Source organism: Carassius carassius, chromosome 16 (assembly GCF_963082965.1).
Source record: "Carassius carassius chromosome 16, fCarCar2.1, whole genome shotgun sequence".
Taxonomy (NCBI): Eukaryota; Metazoa; Chordata; class Actinopteri; order Cypriniformes; family Cyprinidae; genus Carassius; species Carassius carassius.
In genome coordinates this window covers 30879160-30897027 of record NC_081770.1, presented here as the reverse complement: position 1 = coordinate 30897027, position 17868 = coordinate 30879160, and the positions used below count along the sequence as shown (strand labels likewise).

The window sequence follows — 17868 nt, the reverse complement described above, 5'->3', positions numbered from 1 at the left end:
CTCTTTGTGATGTAGACCATTATGCAACCAACTAGCAACCTCACAGAAGACCCTGAAAATGCCCTAACAACTACCGAGATCATCCTAGCAACCATATAGCAATGCCCTGGCAGCCATCCAGAACACCATAGCGTCCCTACAGCAAGTTTCATTGGCTTCCATTGGGTTAGTTGTTCACACCTTGATGGTGCTGCATTTGTTGTGTTAAAGACAATGAACGGCTATTCAAATATCACAAACTGCTACTGACACTGGGTTGTTGATGCCACTCAAGGGAGTCTTTGGTTGTGTGTCAGTGACCTAATCAATACTGGATTGAATTGGTTGGTACATCCAGTGTATTTTAAGGCACCAGAGTGTGTCAGCTTAGTGTCACAGCCCTCTATATTTCCAAGTCAGACGCCTTTTAATTGAATTCAACTGGAGCGAGACAAGATGGGTAAATATAAGCCATATGTTCTCTGCACCTTATTTGCTGTAGGTGGTGATTTCAAATAATGTCTTTTGTGTTGTTCTGGAGGTTGGGCAAACTTTCGTTTCATGTTCCTGATGATGAGGCAAAGTCATTTAATTAAACATTTCAAAAGCAAGAAGACCCCGGGGTCCTCAGAATACCTAGAAAATTAATATGCACACACAGACCTGCTCTTCACTGCTTTGGAAACGTCTTTGCAGTAGTGTTGTGAATCGGACCTTTGAGATCTTCCTTAATAAAGGCGTTATAGATTTTTTATTCATACACACGTGTAATCAACTGAAGAAGAACTTATGGCTCAAAAGAGTTTCTCTATACTGGTAGCCGGAAGCACATCCACAGTCTATGATGTAACACTGCAGATAACTACGCCTGCATTTCCTCTTAACCGTATATGAATCTCAAGGCTTTCATCACTTGGTCCTGGAAGTGGCTGTGATGGTTTTGATCCTGTGTTCGCCCGCTGTTAAAACTGTTTTCAGGATGTTTAGTCTATGCGGCAGACACACGGAGAAGTGATCATCTCAGCGACTGACATATATTTTCTGTCATATGAATGTAAAAACATCCCACACAAAACATTACAAGCCTTTAGTTAAGCATGACAAGTTTCAGCTTACTAATTTGGAAGAGTGCTGTCACCACGAAAGCGTGGAAACTTTGGTCCTAATTCATCCGACATGAATTAGAACCAATGAATGTCTTGGCGTTTTATTCAGAAAGATGAAGGTTTATGTCCTGATTGAGTTATGATCAGTATAACAAATTAATATGCATAGATGCAGTTATACACTACTTTCCAATTTCTCAAATGTCATATTTAAATTTTTGTCACAAACAATAAATAAAGTATTGTAGATTATTTATAGGTAGTACTATAAAATATAGTAATTATGCATCATAGTAGTATTTGTTCATTTTGTTTTTTAGTTGGTATGTATGCTTGTATGAATGTGTGCATGTGTAAATAAATAAATAACGCAAAAAAAATAATAATGTGATTTTGTGGTGACATGGAACCTGGACATTTGTACATATAGACAACCTTACGAATTAATTTATATGATCACCTTTATGCCTCAGTGACATTATGTGAACATGAGAACAATGCAGTCCACTCCAGTTTTCTTTTCAGATTAAGCAATTTAGGTAACATGGCCACGGCACTGGGCTAATTTAATAACATAAATGCTATTATGGCACATTAATAACACATGGGGAGTGTCTAGTCGTCTGGTCCCACTGGAGCTCTGTTCATTCAGCCCTTGAAGAAGTTCACACAGAGGTTCAGTCAGGCTGTGACTGACAGGTCTCCAACCCTGAAACGCTTCCCCTTGATTACAGATTCAGCGGGGCCCAAAAGGAAGAGCACAGGGGTCTAAAGTGTCATCCTCCCATTAAGCTGGCCTTGTGTAACCATAATGCGCACAAAATAGCAGCGAGAGCACACCCTCATGCATATGGAAATGAACGGCCATTCATTCATATATCAGCGATGCAGGCCGACTCCATCTGAAACACATTAGTATTCGACGAATTGCTACGCAGAAGTGAACTCTTCAGCCGATCCGACTACAGTTCTGTCATTTCCGCCATTTGTTTTGTCATCGTTTAAATGGTTGTTGAAGCATCAGCCCATCAACTGACTCTGATTGTAGCATTAAGATCAGCAAAGCAATCTGTTAATCCTATTAGCAATAATAAAGGAGGTTCTTTTTTTCCTGTAAAATTATTTCATTTTGACAAATCATTAAAACCGATAGATGTTTGACTATCAATATACAGGTGATCTGTTCTATTTGCCCGCACCTTTGAAAGCTCATTAGTCAGGGTAGTATTTTGATTGAAGTCATTATTGCTTTTCTTTTGTAGCAGCACCGCAGAGATTAACACTGAACCGTGTTGTATGAGTAGACAAAGCCTTCACAGTCACTGCAGTGGATTACTGTCACTACGGAGGAATAGGGAGGACGAGGCGGCCCATAATTCCTATAGAAAGGTATACAAACACACAGCCGCCAACCAACAATTTTTCCCGTGGAGGCCTTTTGTCTTCCCCCTGTTTCTTTCTACCCCAGTGCCCTGTCAAAACCCATAAGAGCGCCGACCCAACCAGAGCCCAAGTGTGAAACCGACACCGAATCAGACCGGGATCCTTGCTTCAAAGCAGCATTTTCAATTTAAGCTTCTGTTGTTAGATATTTCCAAGCTTGTTAATCAGACATGACAATTGCAATGCATTTATGCACATGCAAACTGTACTGATAAATAGTGGAAAATGTTGTGAAATTTGTCACGACATAAAAATCAAGTGGACTTTCTCCAAGTAGAAAAACAGTAATTAGAATTTAATAAATACAGTACATTTCTGAACTGATGGATTATGTCATTGTTTTTACAACTGTCATTATATTATATCATGACTTGATTTTGAAGAGGATATAATAATGATAACAACAACAACAATGATTGCTATTATATATTTATTCAAATGTATTTTGTAGAGTGGTTTCTTGTTGCTGTTGTTGTGATACATTTATGGGAGCACTGAATGCTCCCGGCTGTACATGCCATGCTAGTGTATTTTCTGAAGTAAAATCTTTATCAAATAGCCATTCTTTGCGTTTGAAAAAAGCCAGCCCATTACCTCACGACTGCTTTTGTTGGCCCTTTACAAGAGCGAACAAAAACTGTTATTCAGGAGAAGGCTTTAGATTTTTTATTGTTGGTGGAGCTCACAGTGTTATTGTATTAAAAAGAGCCATCTGTGCCAGAAACAATGGCTTCAAATTATCTCCGAATGCGCAGTGAAAAAAGATATAAAGCTTTCTCCTTTCTCATTATGTTTGGTGGGGGGTTTTGTAGACTTGCTATAAGTGACTTTTGTTGTTCTTGATGTATTCTTCTTCTTTTTCAATCGGCCCCTTTTCAGATGGCGTGGAGCTGTAGAGGGACTGAGACGGGTGGGAGCAGCCGCGCAGCGAGCACTCTGAGCGGGCACATGGAGCGAGTGGACGCTGATGGATCATGAGTGCGGCCGCCGGAGGAGAGCGCAGCCGGGAAGAGCGCCGTCTCGCCGGGCGCGCATGTGAGGAACCTCCCGGGAGGCAGACGGAACTCTGGATGTGTCAGTCAAACTGAGTGTAAGTAATTCTGCTGTGTGATGCTCGGCGTCTGTGCGTGTCTGTCTGCTGGGACAGGATATTAACTATAGATTTAAAAAAGAGAGTTGTATGTTTGTTATTTAAAATATAGGTGGTTGATTAATATGCATTTTTATGAAGCTGCACTATATATAGGCTATTTAAGCTATATATATATATATATATATATATATATATATATATATATATATATATATATATAGCCTACATATGTGTGTACAGTAGATGTCTACTTGTTGACACTTCGCGGCTGTCTGGAAAACTTTGGGGGTGGGGAGGGGGGGCAAACGTTTGATTTTCAAGTGTTTTTAATTGCTTTCAATCTTTAAAACGTATGTTATAATAGTAAAATTATAAAGTAAAATTAACACACAAAATGGGGTCTTGTTATCTGCAAAACTGAGACATTGGATTTTTATTTTAAGTAAATTCTTAAGTTAATTCTAAAGATGATTGTGATAAACTGGCATGCCAGATTTCAAATAAGGTCAAACTTTTTATGTAGCTATTTCTTTTTTTGTTTTGTTTTAATGTTTCATTTTGATGATTTTGCTGGCCGTTGTTTCTGAAATATTATAAGCAACCTATATGAATTGGATACCGTTATCATGTTGATATATTAAGCAGTGTTATTTGTCATATTTTGATCTGCAGTCAGCGCGGCTCCTAGTGGAGAAAACTCTCTCTCTCTCTCTCTGTCTCTCTCTCTCTCTCTGTCTCTCTCTCTCTCTCTCTCTCTGTCTCTCTCTCTCCTGTGTCTGTTTCTCGCTCTCCCTCTCTTATTCCTACTAATTTGTAGCTCCTAATTTTAGAGCTTAATGCTTGAATAATTCTAACTCTCTCTTTCAAAGAATGTTTTAAGCAATTGTTGTGTTCGTTTCTGTGCATTTGCCGGCGTGCATTGAATTTGCTGTGAGATATCGAACGCAAACATAAAAGCACTAACGAATGAAACATTTGTAGTTATTTTAGTTTATTTGTTAATTTTTTATTATGCTTTAATTTAGATATGTATTATTATGGAGCAATTTCGAAAAAAGCATAGGCCTACAGACGATTTTTGTACGGTTTCAAACAGCCTTAGGGTGCTCATAATGTTGCGATTAATTTTACTAAGCCGTTTGTTTTGTTATTTGTCATCCTTTATTATTTCTTTTTTTTAATGTTTATTAATTTTCAGTTGTCAGGCAATTCTTTACAATTCTTTATTTCTAAAACACCAGTCATTAAAACCAGTCAAGTGTGTTCATTAAAATCTATTTTGAGTTTTTTCTTTTCTTCTTCATTTTCACAAGCTGCTAACTATTATTTAGAACTGCGACAATTAACAATTTCGCCGAAGCAGGATCCTCTCTGGGACGTTAGAGATTCCCCGCTGTTCTACACATTTCCATAAGCAGATTAAGGCACTCAAATGCAGATAGAGAGAGAGAGAGAGCAGTTTAGAGCTGCATTAGAATAGCGCGTGCTGCAGTGCCCTCGTGCTCAAATCCGCGCGCTGTTAGCCTGCGCTTCATACTTAACTTTAAAATCACTATTTGTTTATGCAGACATCCATCCTTGAAAAATAGAATAAATATTTTAAATAAGCAATAGCTTTATATCTTATTTGGTGTTTGCTTTTTATAATTATTTTTGTATAGGCTATGCTAACAATTTATAACACTTTATAATTTTGTTTTATATAGCTATAAAACAAATGCAGCCTATAAAGCGGTCCTGCCTAAATGTGGAGGGAGATCTTTTAAAGCAGCAGTCGTCGGGCTTTTCTTATGTGAATATCACCACAAGAGGACGCTGTTGAAACATAATTAGATCTGCTTTAGTGCATTGTAGAAAAAAAAATGATCCGACGTGTTTTTCCTGACGTTAAGCCTGTTTGTAGGCTATATTAGTTCCACTTCTTTCGTCTTGTCGCTTTATTGTCAACTTCTGCAGAAGAATGATCAACTTTAAATCCTAACTCTTTAGGAAAAGATCTGCTCGCCAAAATGGCACCGCGTGTTTTATTATAAAACAGCCTGTTTGTTTTTAACAATTGGATATTTCATCAGATTGCGTGATTATAAGGCTGTTATTCTGAAGGAGGCCGTGCTGAATAAATCCTCTCCCCTGTCAGTCTTCATGAAGTGAATACTAATAACACAAATCCTCAGATCTCAGATGGTCAGTGTAGTCAGCTTTTGTGGTGCTTTTGTTCACTGTGATGTAATGACAAGAGCCGAAACAAAACTACCTATTTGGGATGATTGACGGGGCTCTATTCTCTAATTCACATTCAGCTTGAGCCGGCTGAAGTGTATAGTTCATAAACAGAGAAATCCTGCCACACAGTCTGGATATTGCTTCTAGAAATAAGAAATCAAATAATACTGTTTAAAAATAAGTTGTAGTACGCATACGCATACGAGCCATTGTTTATTAAATGTGTTAACATATGCGAAATGAATAACTTTAATAACAGAAAGAAATATTGCCTAATTGTAGTCTACATTTGTATTCAACACACTTCCGTAGGTCTAAACGTTTCATTTAACGAGAAATATTGAAACAGAAGCTTGCAATGCTATAAGACATGAACTGTTAGGCTACTGAAAAATGTGTTTTAATTTTATTTTCGATATTTTAACACTCCAGTTAAATTAGAATTCAACTTTTTTTTTTAAAAAGTGACTAATCCAAAATCTTAATATAGGCTTACAGCAAAAGCAGAACGCTCGAATGTATCCAGTGTTCGATTTTCGAATGTTAGAATCACATGTCCTTGTCATAGGCTCGAGTTTGATTAGACAGTCGTTTGAGAGAAATATTCTCACTTCAGTAAGTTCCTGCTCTGCTAACACACATACAGTGTTCATTGGTGGAGAAGCGCTGCCTGTGGCTCGCGCTGCACTGCTGACCGCCCGTAACCCCGCCCCTTTATGCAAATCCAAGAGACACTCAGTCTTGGCTGAGGGAGCAGGCGCGCTCTGATTGGTCAGCGACAAACCCATTTATATTCGCTGACAGTCGCTCTATGAATGGTTGTCTATTAACTTGTTCAAAAAGTATCAGGAGTTGACAAGGGCTCAGGCGAGGAGGGAAAGCGAGTTTGTGTTGATTCTTCAAGACTAAGAAAAGAAGTTTGTGGGCTCAACAGGACCTGAGAGCGCGTACCTCCTCAGCAAAGTTCCCACAACTGCTAAGGTAACTTCGCCAGCCTCCACTTTGGACTTTTGGCGTATTTTTCTGTTTACTTCTGGCGGGGAAGACTTTCACGAAATCGCTATAAATGTATAACATGATGGAAACCGAGCTGAAACCCCCGGTGTCCCAGCCGAACACGGGGGGCACGGGGAACACCAACTCTTCGGGAAACAACCAGAAAAACAGCCCGGACCGGGTCAAGAGACCCATGAACGCCTTCATGGTGTGGTCGCGGGGTCAGAGGAGGAAAATGGCACAGGAGAACCCCAAAATGCACAATTCGGAAATAAGCAAGCGCCTCGGGGCCGAGTGGAAACTTCTGTCCGAGAGCGAGAAGCGGCCGTTCATCGACGAAGCCAAGCGCCTTCGGGCTCTCCACATGAAGGAACACCCGGATTACAAATACAGACCCCGGAGGAAAACCAAGACCCTCATGAAGAAGGACAAGTACACCCTGCCGGGCGGGCTTCTGGCGCCGGGCGGCAACGGCATGGGCGCCGGTGTGGGTGTAGGGGCCGGTTTGGGCGCTGGGGTCAACCAGAGGATGGACAGTTATGCCCACATGAACGGCTGGACCAACGGAGGCTACGGCATGATGCAGGAGCAGCTGGGTTACCCGCAGCACCCGGGACTGAACGCGCACAACACGGCGCAGATGCAGCCCATGCACCGCTACGACATGAGCGCGCTCCAGTACAACTCCATGACCAACTCGCAGACCTACATGAACGGATCACCAACCTACAGCATGTCCTATTCGCAGCAAAGCACGCCGGGAATGACGCTGGGCTCCATGGGCTCGGTGGTCAAGTCCGAGTCCAGCTCGAGTCCGCCGGTGGTCACGTCGTCCTCTCACGGCCGGGCCGGACAGTGTCAAACGGGGGACCTGCGGGACATGATCAGTATGTACCTGCCTGGCGCGGAGGTGCAGGATCAGAGCGCGCAGAGCAGACTCCACATGTCCCAACACTACCAGAGCGCACCTGTGCCCGGCACGACGATCAACGGCACCATCCCCTTATCACATATGTAAATGAACTTTTCTACTCTCCTTTGGACTATTTTTGTACAGAACACTTTGGGGAGGGAAAAGTTGTATAGAGCTCAAGGAAAGAACACAAACTTTTGCTTTCTATTTAAAAATGGAACGGTAGGAACTCCACACAGTTTTTCGTTCTGTTGTTCTTTTTCTTTTCTGTTCTGTTCTGTTCTTTTTTATTATTCCAGAAGGTGTATGAGATTTGGAAAGCTGAAACGGGGGAGAGTGAATCAAATGTTTTATTATCGCAATCGCCGTTTGTACAGTATTTATCAAAGACGCATAATAACAACCAGATGTAATGTTTGTCAACAGCAAGGAAGTCACATTTTTTTATAAAAGGCAAAATGATGGCACAACTGATGTTTACTTCAGTATATGCTTTAAAATTCCTCTGCAAACGCTGAATTGAAAGAAAGGGATACAAAAAAAAATGAAGGTGCATAGTAATAAACCGTTATTATTATTTGTATTATTATAGTAGTAGGCTATTATTATTATTAAGTTTTTAAATGAGAGAACAAACCGAGGCACTCTCGCAGGTTAGGCTATTTGATTTGATTCTTTTCGGTCCCACTCATCATCTGTTAGGTATATGAAGTTTGTGTTCTTTATTTTCTCATGGTTTGTAAATTTTCTGTACATTTTCTGTGATATTTTGAGTTCTTATTTGAGAAACCTTAATTTTTCGTAGCTGTAAAATGTGGCCTGTACGCAGTTGCCAACGCTCCATGTATATATTTTAACTAATAACATCATTATAACAATTACAATCTGAGTTTTTTTCCAATATGCAGTTTGAAATGAATAAATTTTTGAAATTTGGATATTTGAAATTGTTTCTGGTTTTGATTTTGTTTTTACATTTTGGGCTGTTATGTGAATCTGATGTTTGGTTTTCTTTAGACGGTTTAATATGCATTCACAATCTCTAACTCAAACACAGTTTTAGCACAGATTTGACATAAACAGTGCATTATTGCATTCATTTGTCTGAATAAGGTGACACACAAAACATGGGCGCTGCTCTCCTAAAGTAAGTATATTGTGCAGAACTGCATTATGACAGTGTGTTTGATTCAAACAAATGAAATGTCAGATGTTCATTTAATTTAATAAGCATTAAGTTAACGCCGTTTCTATTTTTTAGTGGAAACGAGGACAGCCACAGCGTGTAAGTTTCTTGCCTGTAAATCTCTGCTCTGCTTGGGGAGATAAAACGGCCCAAATGAAACGAAGACGCACGTCAAGGTAGTCACTTCCACTTCTCCTTAGATATTCTTATATAAGTGCAAGAATTTATTGCACATTCTGTTACTTATTTATTTATCGCGCGCGCAGATTTTTTTTTAAGATGACGATCCATTTAAAAATATATATATAGAGAGAGAGAGAGAGTAGCTGTTTTAAATTTGTAGTTTAATAGCAACTAACAAGCGTATTATTATAAAATAATAAATAACATTTACCTCGTTATATTTTAGCCTGTAAATAATACGCAAGATATTAGGTATGGTTTATAATTTTGTAATAGCTACTGGATTTTTTTAAATATATTCTCAAATGTTAACATATATTAGATTCATATTGATTGTTTATTCCTTTTTTAATTAAAAAAAAAAAAATCAGTCACTCGAGTCGCTCAAAATTACATTTGGACATGCAGAATGAAAAACAACATTTCTTATTTAATAAGAGTAAAATATTAAGCGTTCTGCACTTCACAGGCCCACATGCTTTGCGTTTCCATGAACACGAGTGTATTAACATACTGTCTGAGTGCTGGACACAGTTAGAGCCGTGGGGCACAGGAACATGCTGCTGCTGTTTGTCAGCCGCTGGAAATCAAACTGAAGATAAGATTATGGAATGGATGTGTGGAGTTGAAGATCTGAAGTGTGTTGGGATGTTCTGCTGCTCTGTGGTGGTAGATTAGAGCTGTTTCTTGCCAAGGCGCAGAGGCATCTATTACAGCGGGTCTCGGGGGAGAAGGGCTCACATTAAGCGCTAAATGAATATTTGACGAGGGCTCATTCCGACTAACGTGTCCCTGCCGGACTCTCGACGGGTCAGGGAGCACTGCTTCAATCCAGTATTTATACAAGCGCAGGGATGGGTTGTAATGACCATGTGAGTGCACTGAACACGCATCTCCAGTTCAGTAGGCTATCTAAAGAACGCGTTTGCTGAAATGTTCGTTCGGTTGAGGTTTGAGGTTCTTTACACCTGGACTTTCAAAAAAAAAACAACAACAAAAAAAAAAAGAGTTACTGTGTAACCCCCCAAAACAGCTATTTCACACCAGAAGGATTGTGCTATTGGAGAACCACAATCTGCCGATATTTAGTCATTTTCCTAAGAGTGACATCTGAAAAATAGGCCTGCTGATTTACCAAAAAATGGATCATAGACTTTGGTTGTTAGACATATGCACTGAATAACGCGGTTTTGTAAAAAGTTTGCGTGTTGGGGGGAGGGATGTTATTAACTTATGTTGATATCTAATATAAAACATCGAATGACTCGAATTATTAATGACATTACCGAAATCATCAGATTTTAAGCATGTTGAGCTCTCTTGTGAAAAGACTTGTTTTAGCTGCCTTGTGTGTGGATTGCCTAGCCTATATAAAGAATCGGCACAAAAACCTTGTTTTGGTTAGAATGAGAAAGTCATGGAAAGTGTTTTTGTTGAATTGCACGTTTATGGGTATAGCTATATATATATGTGGAATGGCCTGACCGACGGAAAGTGATGTTGTAGAGCAGCAGATATCTGTGGAGCAACAGGTGGTGAGCGCTGGAGCACTTTACTCCAAACTAGAAACCTTTCCACAAGAAACTGAATAAAACGAGTTCTTTAGCCTGAGCTTATGGCTCAAATCCGAACTCGTTTAGGATTTCATCTCGAATGACAGTAACATGGACTTTTGTTTTTTTTTTTTTTTTTTTTTTTTATACCTAGAAAGAGTTTTTCCATTTAGGCCTCAAAGAGCGTCAAACTATCTCATTCTTCAAAATGCAAGTCAAAATAATTTGGCTCTGCAAAACAAGTCTTAAAACGTGCCGATTTCATTATAACATTGAGGATTATAGATATGTGACCAATGGAAACAGTCAGAGAATTCAGCTCACAAACAACGACTACTGCCTACTAATAACTATAACAATAAAAAATATAAATGTGGTTATAGTATTGTATCTATTGGTCGCCGTTATGTTGTATTATCATATAAGCTTATTAAACATTTATTGTTTTTATTAAAATGTAACATCATCTAATTTTCATAAAAGTTGTCATTAATAGCCTACTTTATGAGGCCATCATGTTCGCAAATAATTATTAAAGTTAAGCATTAATGGCGTTTAACGTTATTTTAATTCTTTAAAGAATCGAATGTAAAATATGAACTACTTCGACTGTGTGTTTGTGATTTGCTGTCTGCTTGCGCTGATAGTAAGTGGGTGGAGAAAGGCGCTAACTATTTGGAGAAAGTAATAAGTTGTTTCTTGTTGCGGTTTTTGCGGGAGGGGGCCAGTGATGGAGGGGGACCGAGCATTGTGAGATGGGCTGAATTGAGAACTGTCAGAGATGTCTCTCATTGGGTGAATGATCCAGTGCAGGTGCAGGGAAACAGGGGGATGGGGGTTTCAATAAGACCACACACTGTCAGCCAGCACCACATCAGTCTCGCGCCTCGGCCGGTCCGAACCGAGCCTGACAAAAGGCTACCTCGCTTTTCATCTGTGTCATTTATTTTCTGGAGTCTTTTTTTTATAACTATTTTTTTTGTATTTCATATAGCTATTGTTTGTGTGCGCGCGTTTCTATAGTTTAGGAATGCTTTTGGAATCGAAGGGATTCAAATAAATCTCTTGTTTAATATCACTGTACTGTCTGTCATAATTCCACCCACTATCCCATGGAAGGTTTTGGCACTCAATTCCAGTTCAACCAAATTTTGACAACTGCTTGTCATCAGATTCACGCGTGCCAGGGGTTTTCTTCTTCTTCTTGTCAGAGTCTTTGTTGTGCAAAGTTACTTTTTTATAAGATCCTTCTTGTTTGCAAATGTAAGACTTGCTTTCTCTCAATAATGTTCATGAAAAATACTCTTTATCCCATAACATACTGTACAAAGATATTAGTAATGTGCACACACCTTTTTTATTGTTTCCATGCAATTATGTGCTTTTTTAATATTGTCTGGTGCTTGTTTATACATCAGCTGCTTTGCTTTGCTGCATTTATCAAACCTGGAAAATTATTTTCATGGCTTTTCAAACATACTCTATTTGTTTTGTTCCAAATTTGAGCATGATTAATGGCAGAATAACCGTGGTTAATTGGTCTTTTTTCTAGACATCAGTGTAAACCATCATCACTTTATTAATAACTCTGGATTGGATCCTACAGATATAAAGAATAAAGCAAGCCAGCTTTTTAGAAATAGAGTTTTAAAACGTTTTTATATGATCTGTCTCAATGAAGCTTGGATTTGGGTACCTGTTCTTATTTGTAATTCTCTTGGTCCCCTATATGCGAAACTCAACAAACATTAAATGTAACAATTCGGAGCTGTTATAATTCGCTAATTTGTGTGCGCTTTCTCTTTTCTAATCGCCTGTAACGGATCGGACAATACAGATCAATCTATTCAAGCTGCTCACATCTGTCAGTCTGCAACACAGTGTTTCTGTATCATTATGCGGAGCAACAAGTTTGACCATATGCAAAGCTGAGGTGCGAGTATTTCATCCCATGCGAGGAACAATCTCTGCTTTTATTCAGCAGATCAGTCACAGCAATGCGGATCCAGTGCGCTTTTAATGCACCACTGACTCTCATAGACTGAGATAGACGGGGGATGGGGGGTTTTATACACTGCACTCTTTTTAAGATGGGAGGAAAGTGTTTGTTCAAAATATATTGAAATAAATGAGCAATTATACCAATTTTGACTCGTTTATGCGTGTCTTATTAAAACCGCATAAGCAATAAGATTCTAAATTCGCTTTTTCGTTCGTTCGGATTTAAAACATTTACACGATTTATAGCTACTCTTGTTGTTTACATTCGGAGCGAAAGCATACAACACGCTAAATTAAAAAAAAAGGAAATTACTTCTGGTTATGGGTAAGGTTTTGGAAAGATTTCCAAATCGATAATAAAGTTTGACTTCAAATTTAAATGCACTGTTTGAATGTAAATGATATGGGGATCTTTAAGCGCCGCAAATCTTTCTCTAAGTTTTTATTAAGTCCTCATCAAACACAATAACATATTTAAAATATATTCGTTGTGCTTCCCATTTCCTAGGAAATGCCATCAGGTGAATGCGTCTATCTATGACGCAGTTTTGTCTTCAGCATGTGAAATCCGTTTTTTTGCTGGTTTCCCAGCATTAGGTTTGGGGGCTGTTGGGAGGTTGTCATTAGCTGACCCTCACAAACAGCAGAGCATTGTTCTCCTCATTCCGCCGATTTCAAGCTTCACTTGTACATAGCATATATGTTGATTAATGACACTAAAAGCAACTGGGTCATCCTACTTAAAAATATCATATTCATCGTCAGTTATACTATTTAAATCTGGTATTTGTTTACTAAGTTAGCCTCGATTTTGACAGAATTTCTAAGAAGCTGAAGATATGGGGGATCTGAAGTGAAGTGACGAAATAAATGGATTAGAGAAGGAAAGGAAATGTTTTGGGAATATTCCCCGAGCTCGTTTCTCTTCTCAGTTTTTGGATCAACCAGACGTATGTGTACTTTCGGAAGAAAGGGTTTGTCTGGACGTTGAATGGGCCCCTCAACCGGCCCATTATGTTTCTCTGGTCACCCCCGTGTCATCTGAATGGAAAGCGTGGGCTTGTTGACAACTACTTTTCTCAAAATGTTCACATCTCTGTGGCTCTTCCTGCCCTAAAGGTATCCACATGCCGTGGACTCCCAAGACTTTCACTTTTTATTCGAGCCGCTAAATCGAATAAGCTTCATATTCGATTCGAATCGTTTTAACGTGAAGTCATTAAAACACATAATTAAACTATATTTAAGTGCCGATAGAATTAACTATTTGATAGTGATCCCACTGTTTAATTTGAAATAAAGTTAAGTAGGAATGAAAAAGGAGGTTTTGGACTTAAGTGAATTCTTATTATTTCCCACCCCGTTTTTATTGGTTGTTAGTTTAAATCTTAATAGGCTATGCATAGCACACAATGAGCCACAGTTTTCAAATGTGTCTAGGTCTATATGATGCTAATGCAGACCTATAAAAAATAAATCGACGCTTCGCATTTTAGATCATCCCATACCTATCTTGCATGACTCTAATTCTCAAGTGTGGTTAGTGGGTCTAAATCTTTGAATGGCCCCTGTGCTCTCGTCAGAGTCCCTACTGGAAAAGAAAGGTTTTTTCTTCTTTCATTCAGACTCAAAGAGCTCGAGAGTTCTCTGTGAGTGACGGAATGTAGAGCTTTAAACAGGACACACGTTTGAAGCAAACAAAATCACTGCGACCATAAAACACTTCCAAATTACGCATATTATTTTTTAGCGCATAATTTCGTTCGTTTCGCACGTCATAAAACTAAAGCACGTGATCAGAGTTGCCTGGAACACAGAATACTACATATCATTAAGGTTGTCCGAGATTATAAAATGATAAATGCATTGTTAAAAGAGGTTTAAACGATGTTCTAAAACAAATGTGATTATAATGACAGTAAAAAATGTCAAGTGGTGTAACCATCAGGCAACATAAGAAACATTGAATTCACATGAACGGAAGACCTGACAATTATTTACAAATGCGGTTTTAAAATATATTTTCAAGATTTTATTTTTATTTTTTTTGGAATGTGATGCGTTGTAATGTTGTATGTGGTTCAATAAGTGATTCAAATATATCTTAAATCAAAATTGCTTCACTGTTTTTGTTTTAATTTTAACCTTTTCTCTCTCTCTCCCCCCAAATACATCAACATAACTTGTCAATTAGGAATGATATCAGTAGTCATCAGAAAACACGTGTATTTAAGTAATTTTCGCATGACATGCATTTCAAAGTATTGCCGAAGAACTTACTGACAACAAAACAAATTAGCAACACGTCATAACTATATTTCATCTATCTAAATAAGACTCTGTCCTCTAGTACAGAATGAATACAATTAAACGAGATTCTTGACCAAATTTCCCACATTGGTTATCACATAGAAATCCAACCAATAAGGTGGCGTGATCAAACGCGTGGTGTGAGTTAAAAGCGGGTGTTGTTGCTCGCATGGAGTAACACGGGAGATGAGATGCTAAAGTGTGTGCTGCCCGGTCAGGCCATTTGATTGTAAATAAGAGAGTTCACACGCCGATCGAGTGACTAGAGAGAACAGGCAAAGCATTTGAATCAGGTGCCTATCTCGCTATCGAGGAGATCAGAGCTCAGCCAAATGACATCTCCCTCTGAAAAGCCAATAGTCGCAGGATGAGATTTCACTGTCTTTGCGCTCAGCCCGCCCAATTAACATAAGAAACACAGCGAGTCCCATTAAAACACGCAGCAGTTGGTGGGCAGTTATGGCATTATGTGCCAACAACCCAAGTGCTGGGTTCCCTCTGGCCAATTGTATCCCAACAAAGCCTGAATTATTACTTTATTTGCGATTGATTTATTGGTAGCGCTTTGCATGTTACACTCAGTTCATGTATATCTAATTAATTACTTTATCAATAAGTATAACAATGTGCAATTACAAGGTTTTTTCAGAAATAACTACATATTAAGTAGCTTGCTTATTGATATAATCCAACAATTACTCTTCATATCTATATCATAATTAATTACACAGTATAAGTTAACACTTTTTTTATTACTAACATTGCAAGCGGTAGCCCGAATTTGTCACCTATCCCATACAGTTTTGATTCAGCTATATTATAATTTGACTTGCATGAAATCAGTTAACTTAGATGTTACCATTTCCGGGATACCATTTTTTTTCAGTGAAACTTATCTTCTCTGTATAGAACTTACTAAAAGCATTTATGTATAATGAGTTATGGAGATATTCTTAATGCACATTATATTGCATTATAGTTTCTCATAAATAACTGTAACCAAAGTTAAAATACATTATAATATTTGAAGGTTTGTTTTTCATTTGTTTTGATGCATTATACTTCTAAAGGTGTAATAGTGAATAGGCAAGTATTATAATTGATCATAACTGTAGTCATAATTATTCATGAGAGCATACAATGCATTATAAGGTGCATATAATTAATGCATTAAACATTATTTTTTATAATGGCTTATATATAAAAGCTTTACCAAAGTGATACCGAAATATTTGTGAAAAATAAATAAAAGTTTAATATATGTATGTATATATATATATATATATATATATATATATATATATATATATATATAGCAAGATCAATTTTGTGTGCACTTGCTTGTCATTCAGTGTTTATCTGTCTGATATAAGAGGACAAACCACAAATGCCAGGTAAATCAAGATTGCAGAAATCTTTGTATTGATGTATGTGTCAGAGTCATTTATGTTCTATTGCTTTCTGAACAGAAACCGAACATGACATGACACAGATTAGCAGCTTTTGAAATTGCACCTGCCAACACATTATGAAGTTCATAATTCAAAGGATTAATGCGTAATGAAAGCTTGAGCTTTACAGTTTTACTATATCATATCACATCATCCTTCTTTCAGATAATGATTCCTGTTTGGTCAGCTAGATATGTGAAATGACACGTAGACTCTCAAATGCAGGATCAATAATTGTGTATTTTGCGTGGCTTCCTCTTAACATGGAATCAGTTCAACTGTAGATTAGATTAATTCATGGTCCATTTCATGAGACCCATGTACGGCTTAAGAGGCGAGACATTAATGAAGGCTTTGTCACAGGGTTAATGAATGCCCATGTATGGGTTAAGATTCCATGAAACAGGAAATGTACAAACGCTTATCGTAATCTCACGTCTCAGTTCTCATTAAAAGTGCATGTGCAAATAAAAATTCTCAAGCTGGGAGAAGAAATAAAGCTGATTGTGACAGCTGAAATATGACCTGAATAGCCCAATTTTTTTTGGTGGGTGATTTACCAAGTTTTGAAAATAATAAAATGAGTGAGGTACAAAAAACCTGACTTGTGTTGTGTCCCATGATTTGTTTCAAATGAATACAGTGTTTTAAATCATTGATGTTTTTTACTCTCTTTTGTATCATGGCTTGGCAGATTATAGTAAAGTTTGCACCCCTTTTCAGCCTAAGCAGGATAAGCTTGGAGTGGCCTGTCACCGTGGAAACTGCCAGAACAATTCAGTTGAAGTTTGAAGAGGTCAGCTTGCAGGGTCAACAACCCCAGCCTCTGCCTGTGCCAACTTCTGTTGAGCCTGGGACGTTTTGGGGGAGCGCTAGCTCAACCTAACCCTGGGTGGTAGGCAATTCTAAGACTGATATAAATTTTTTGAGTCAGTTTGCGGCCTAGGCTCTCCAGGTGGCCTGTGAAATCGATTTTAACCCCGTGACCCTGTCTTGGAGAAGCACGGTTGACAACCTGGGTGAGAATTTAGCTGGGCCTGACAGATTTGCGGCTTTGAGAGGGGGCGGGTGGAGAGAGCGTCTCTTCAGCATTGGGCTGCATTTTAGAAGTGGTCATTAAAACCTTATTAAAAGTTGGAGCGGTCTGGAGAAGAGCCGGTGAATATGTGTACGACCGCACAAACTTCATTGACTCAGGAACAATGTTGGGAAACCTCAGTGTAGGGGCAATTTCGCATGAGTTAGTACAGAAATGTATGTTGTTGTTTTTAAAAAAGTTTTATTAACGTTATTTATAAAAACTTAAGAATGAAGTTCCTCCCTTAACCCCAACCCCATAACCTAACCGCCAGTGGGACAGATGTACAAATGAAACTGTCCGAATTAATGTCCTAATCCTAATTCGAATTAGCCACCAATATAAAAAATACT

At 38.4% G+C, this 17868-nt stretch overlaps 1 protein-coding gene and 1 long non-coding RNA gene across 6 annotated transcripts in view; both read left to right on the top strand.

Moving 5' to 3' along the window:
• The window catches only part of LOC132160119 (uncharacterized), a 124091-nt gene that overhangs the window by 85159 nt on the left and 21064 nt on the right, over positions 1–17868 (top strand). For 4 of the 5 annotated variants that reach the window (XR_009437957.1, XR_009437956.1, XR_009437954.1 and 1 more), the window contains one exon: positions 3408–3618. This is a non-coding gene — a long non-coding RNA (uncharacterized LOC132160119). Of the gene's footprint in view, positions 1–3407; positions 3619–9014; positions 9116–17868 lie in introns of all 5 variants that reach the window. The other variant, XR_009437955.1, reaches the window with a different exon arrangement.
• sox2 (SRY-box transcription factor 2) lies at positions 6656–8700 on the top strand. Its single transcript, XM_059569833.1, has one exon. The coding sequence runs from the start codon at positions 6911–6913 to the stop codon at positions 7856–7858; it is 948 nt and encodes a 315-aa protein (XP_059425816.1). The 5' UTR covers positions 6656–6910; the 3' UTR covers positions 7859–8700.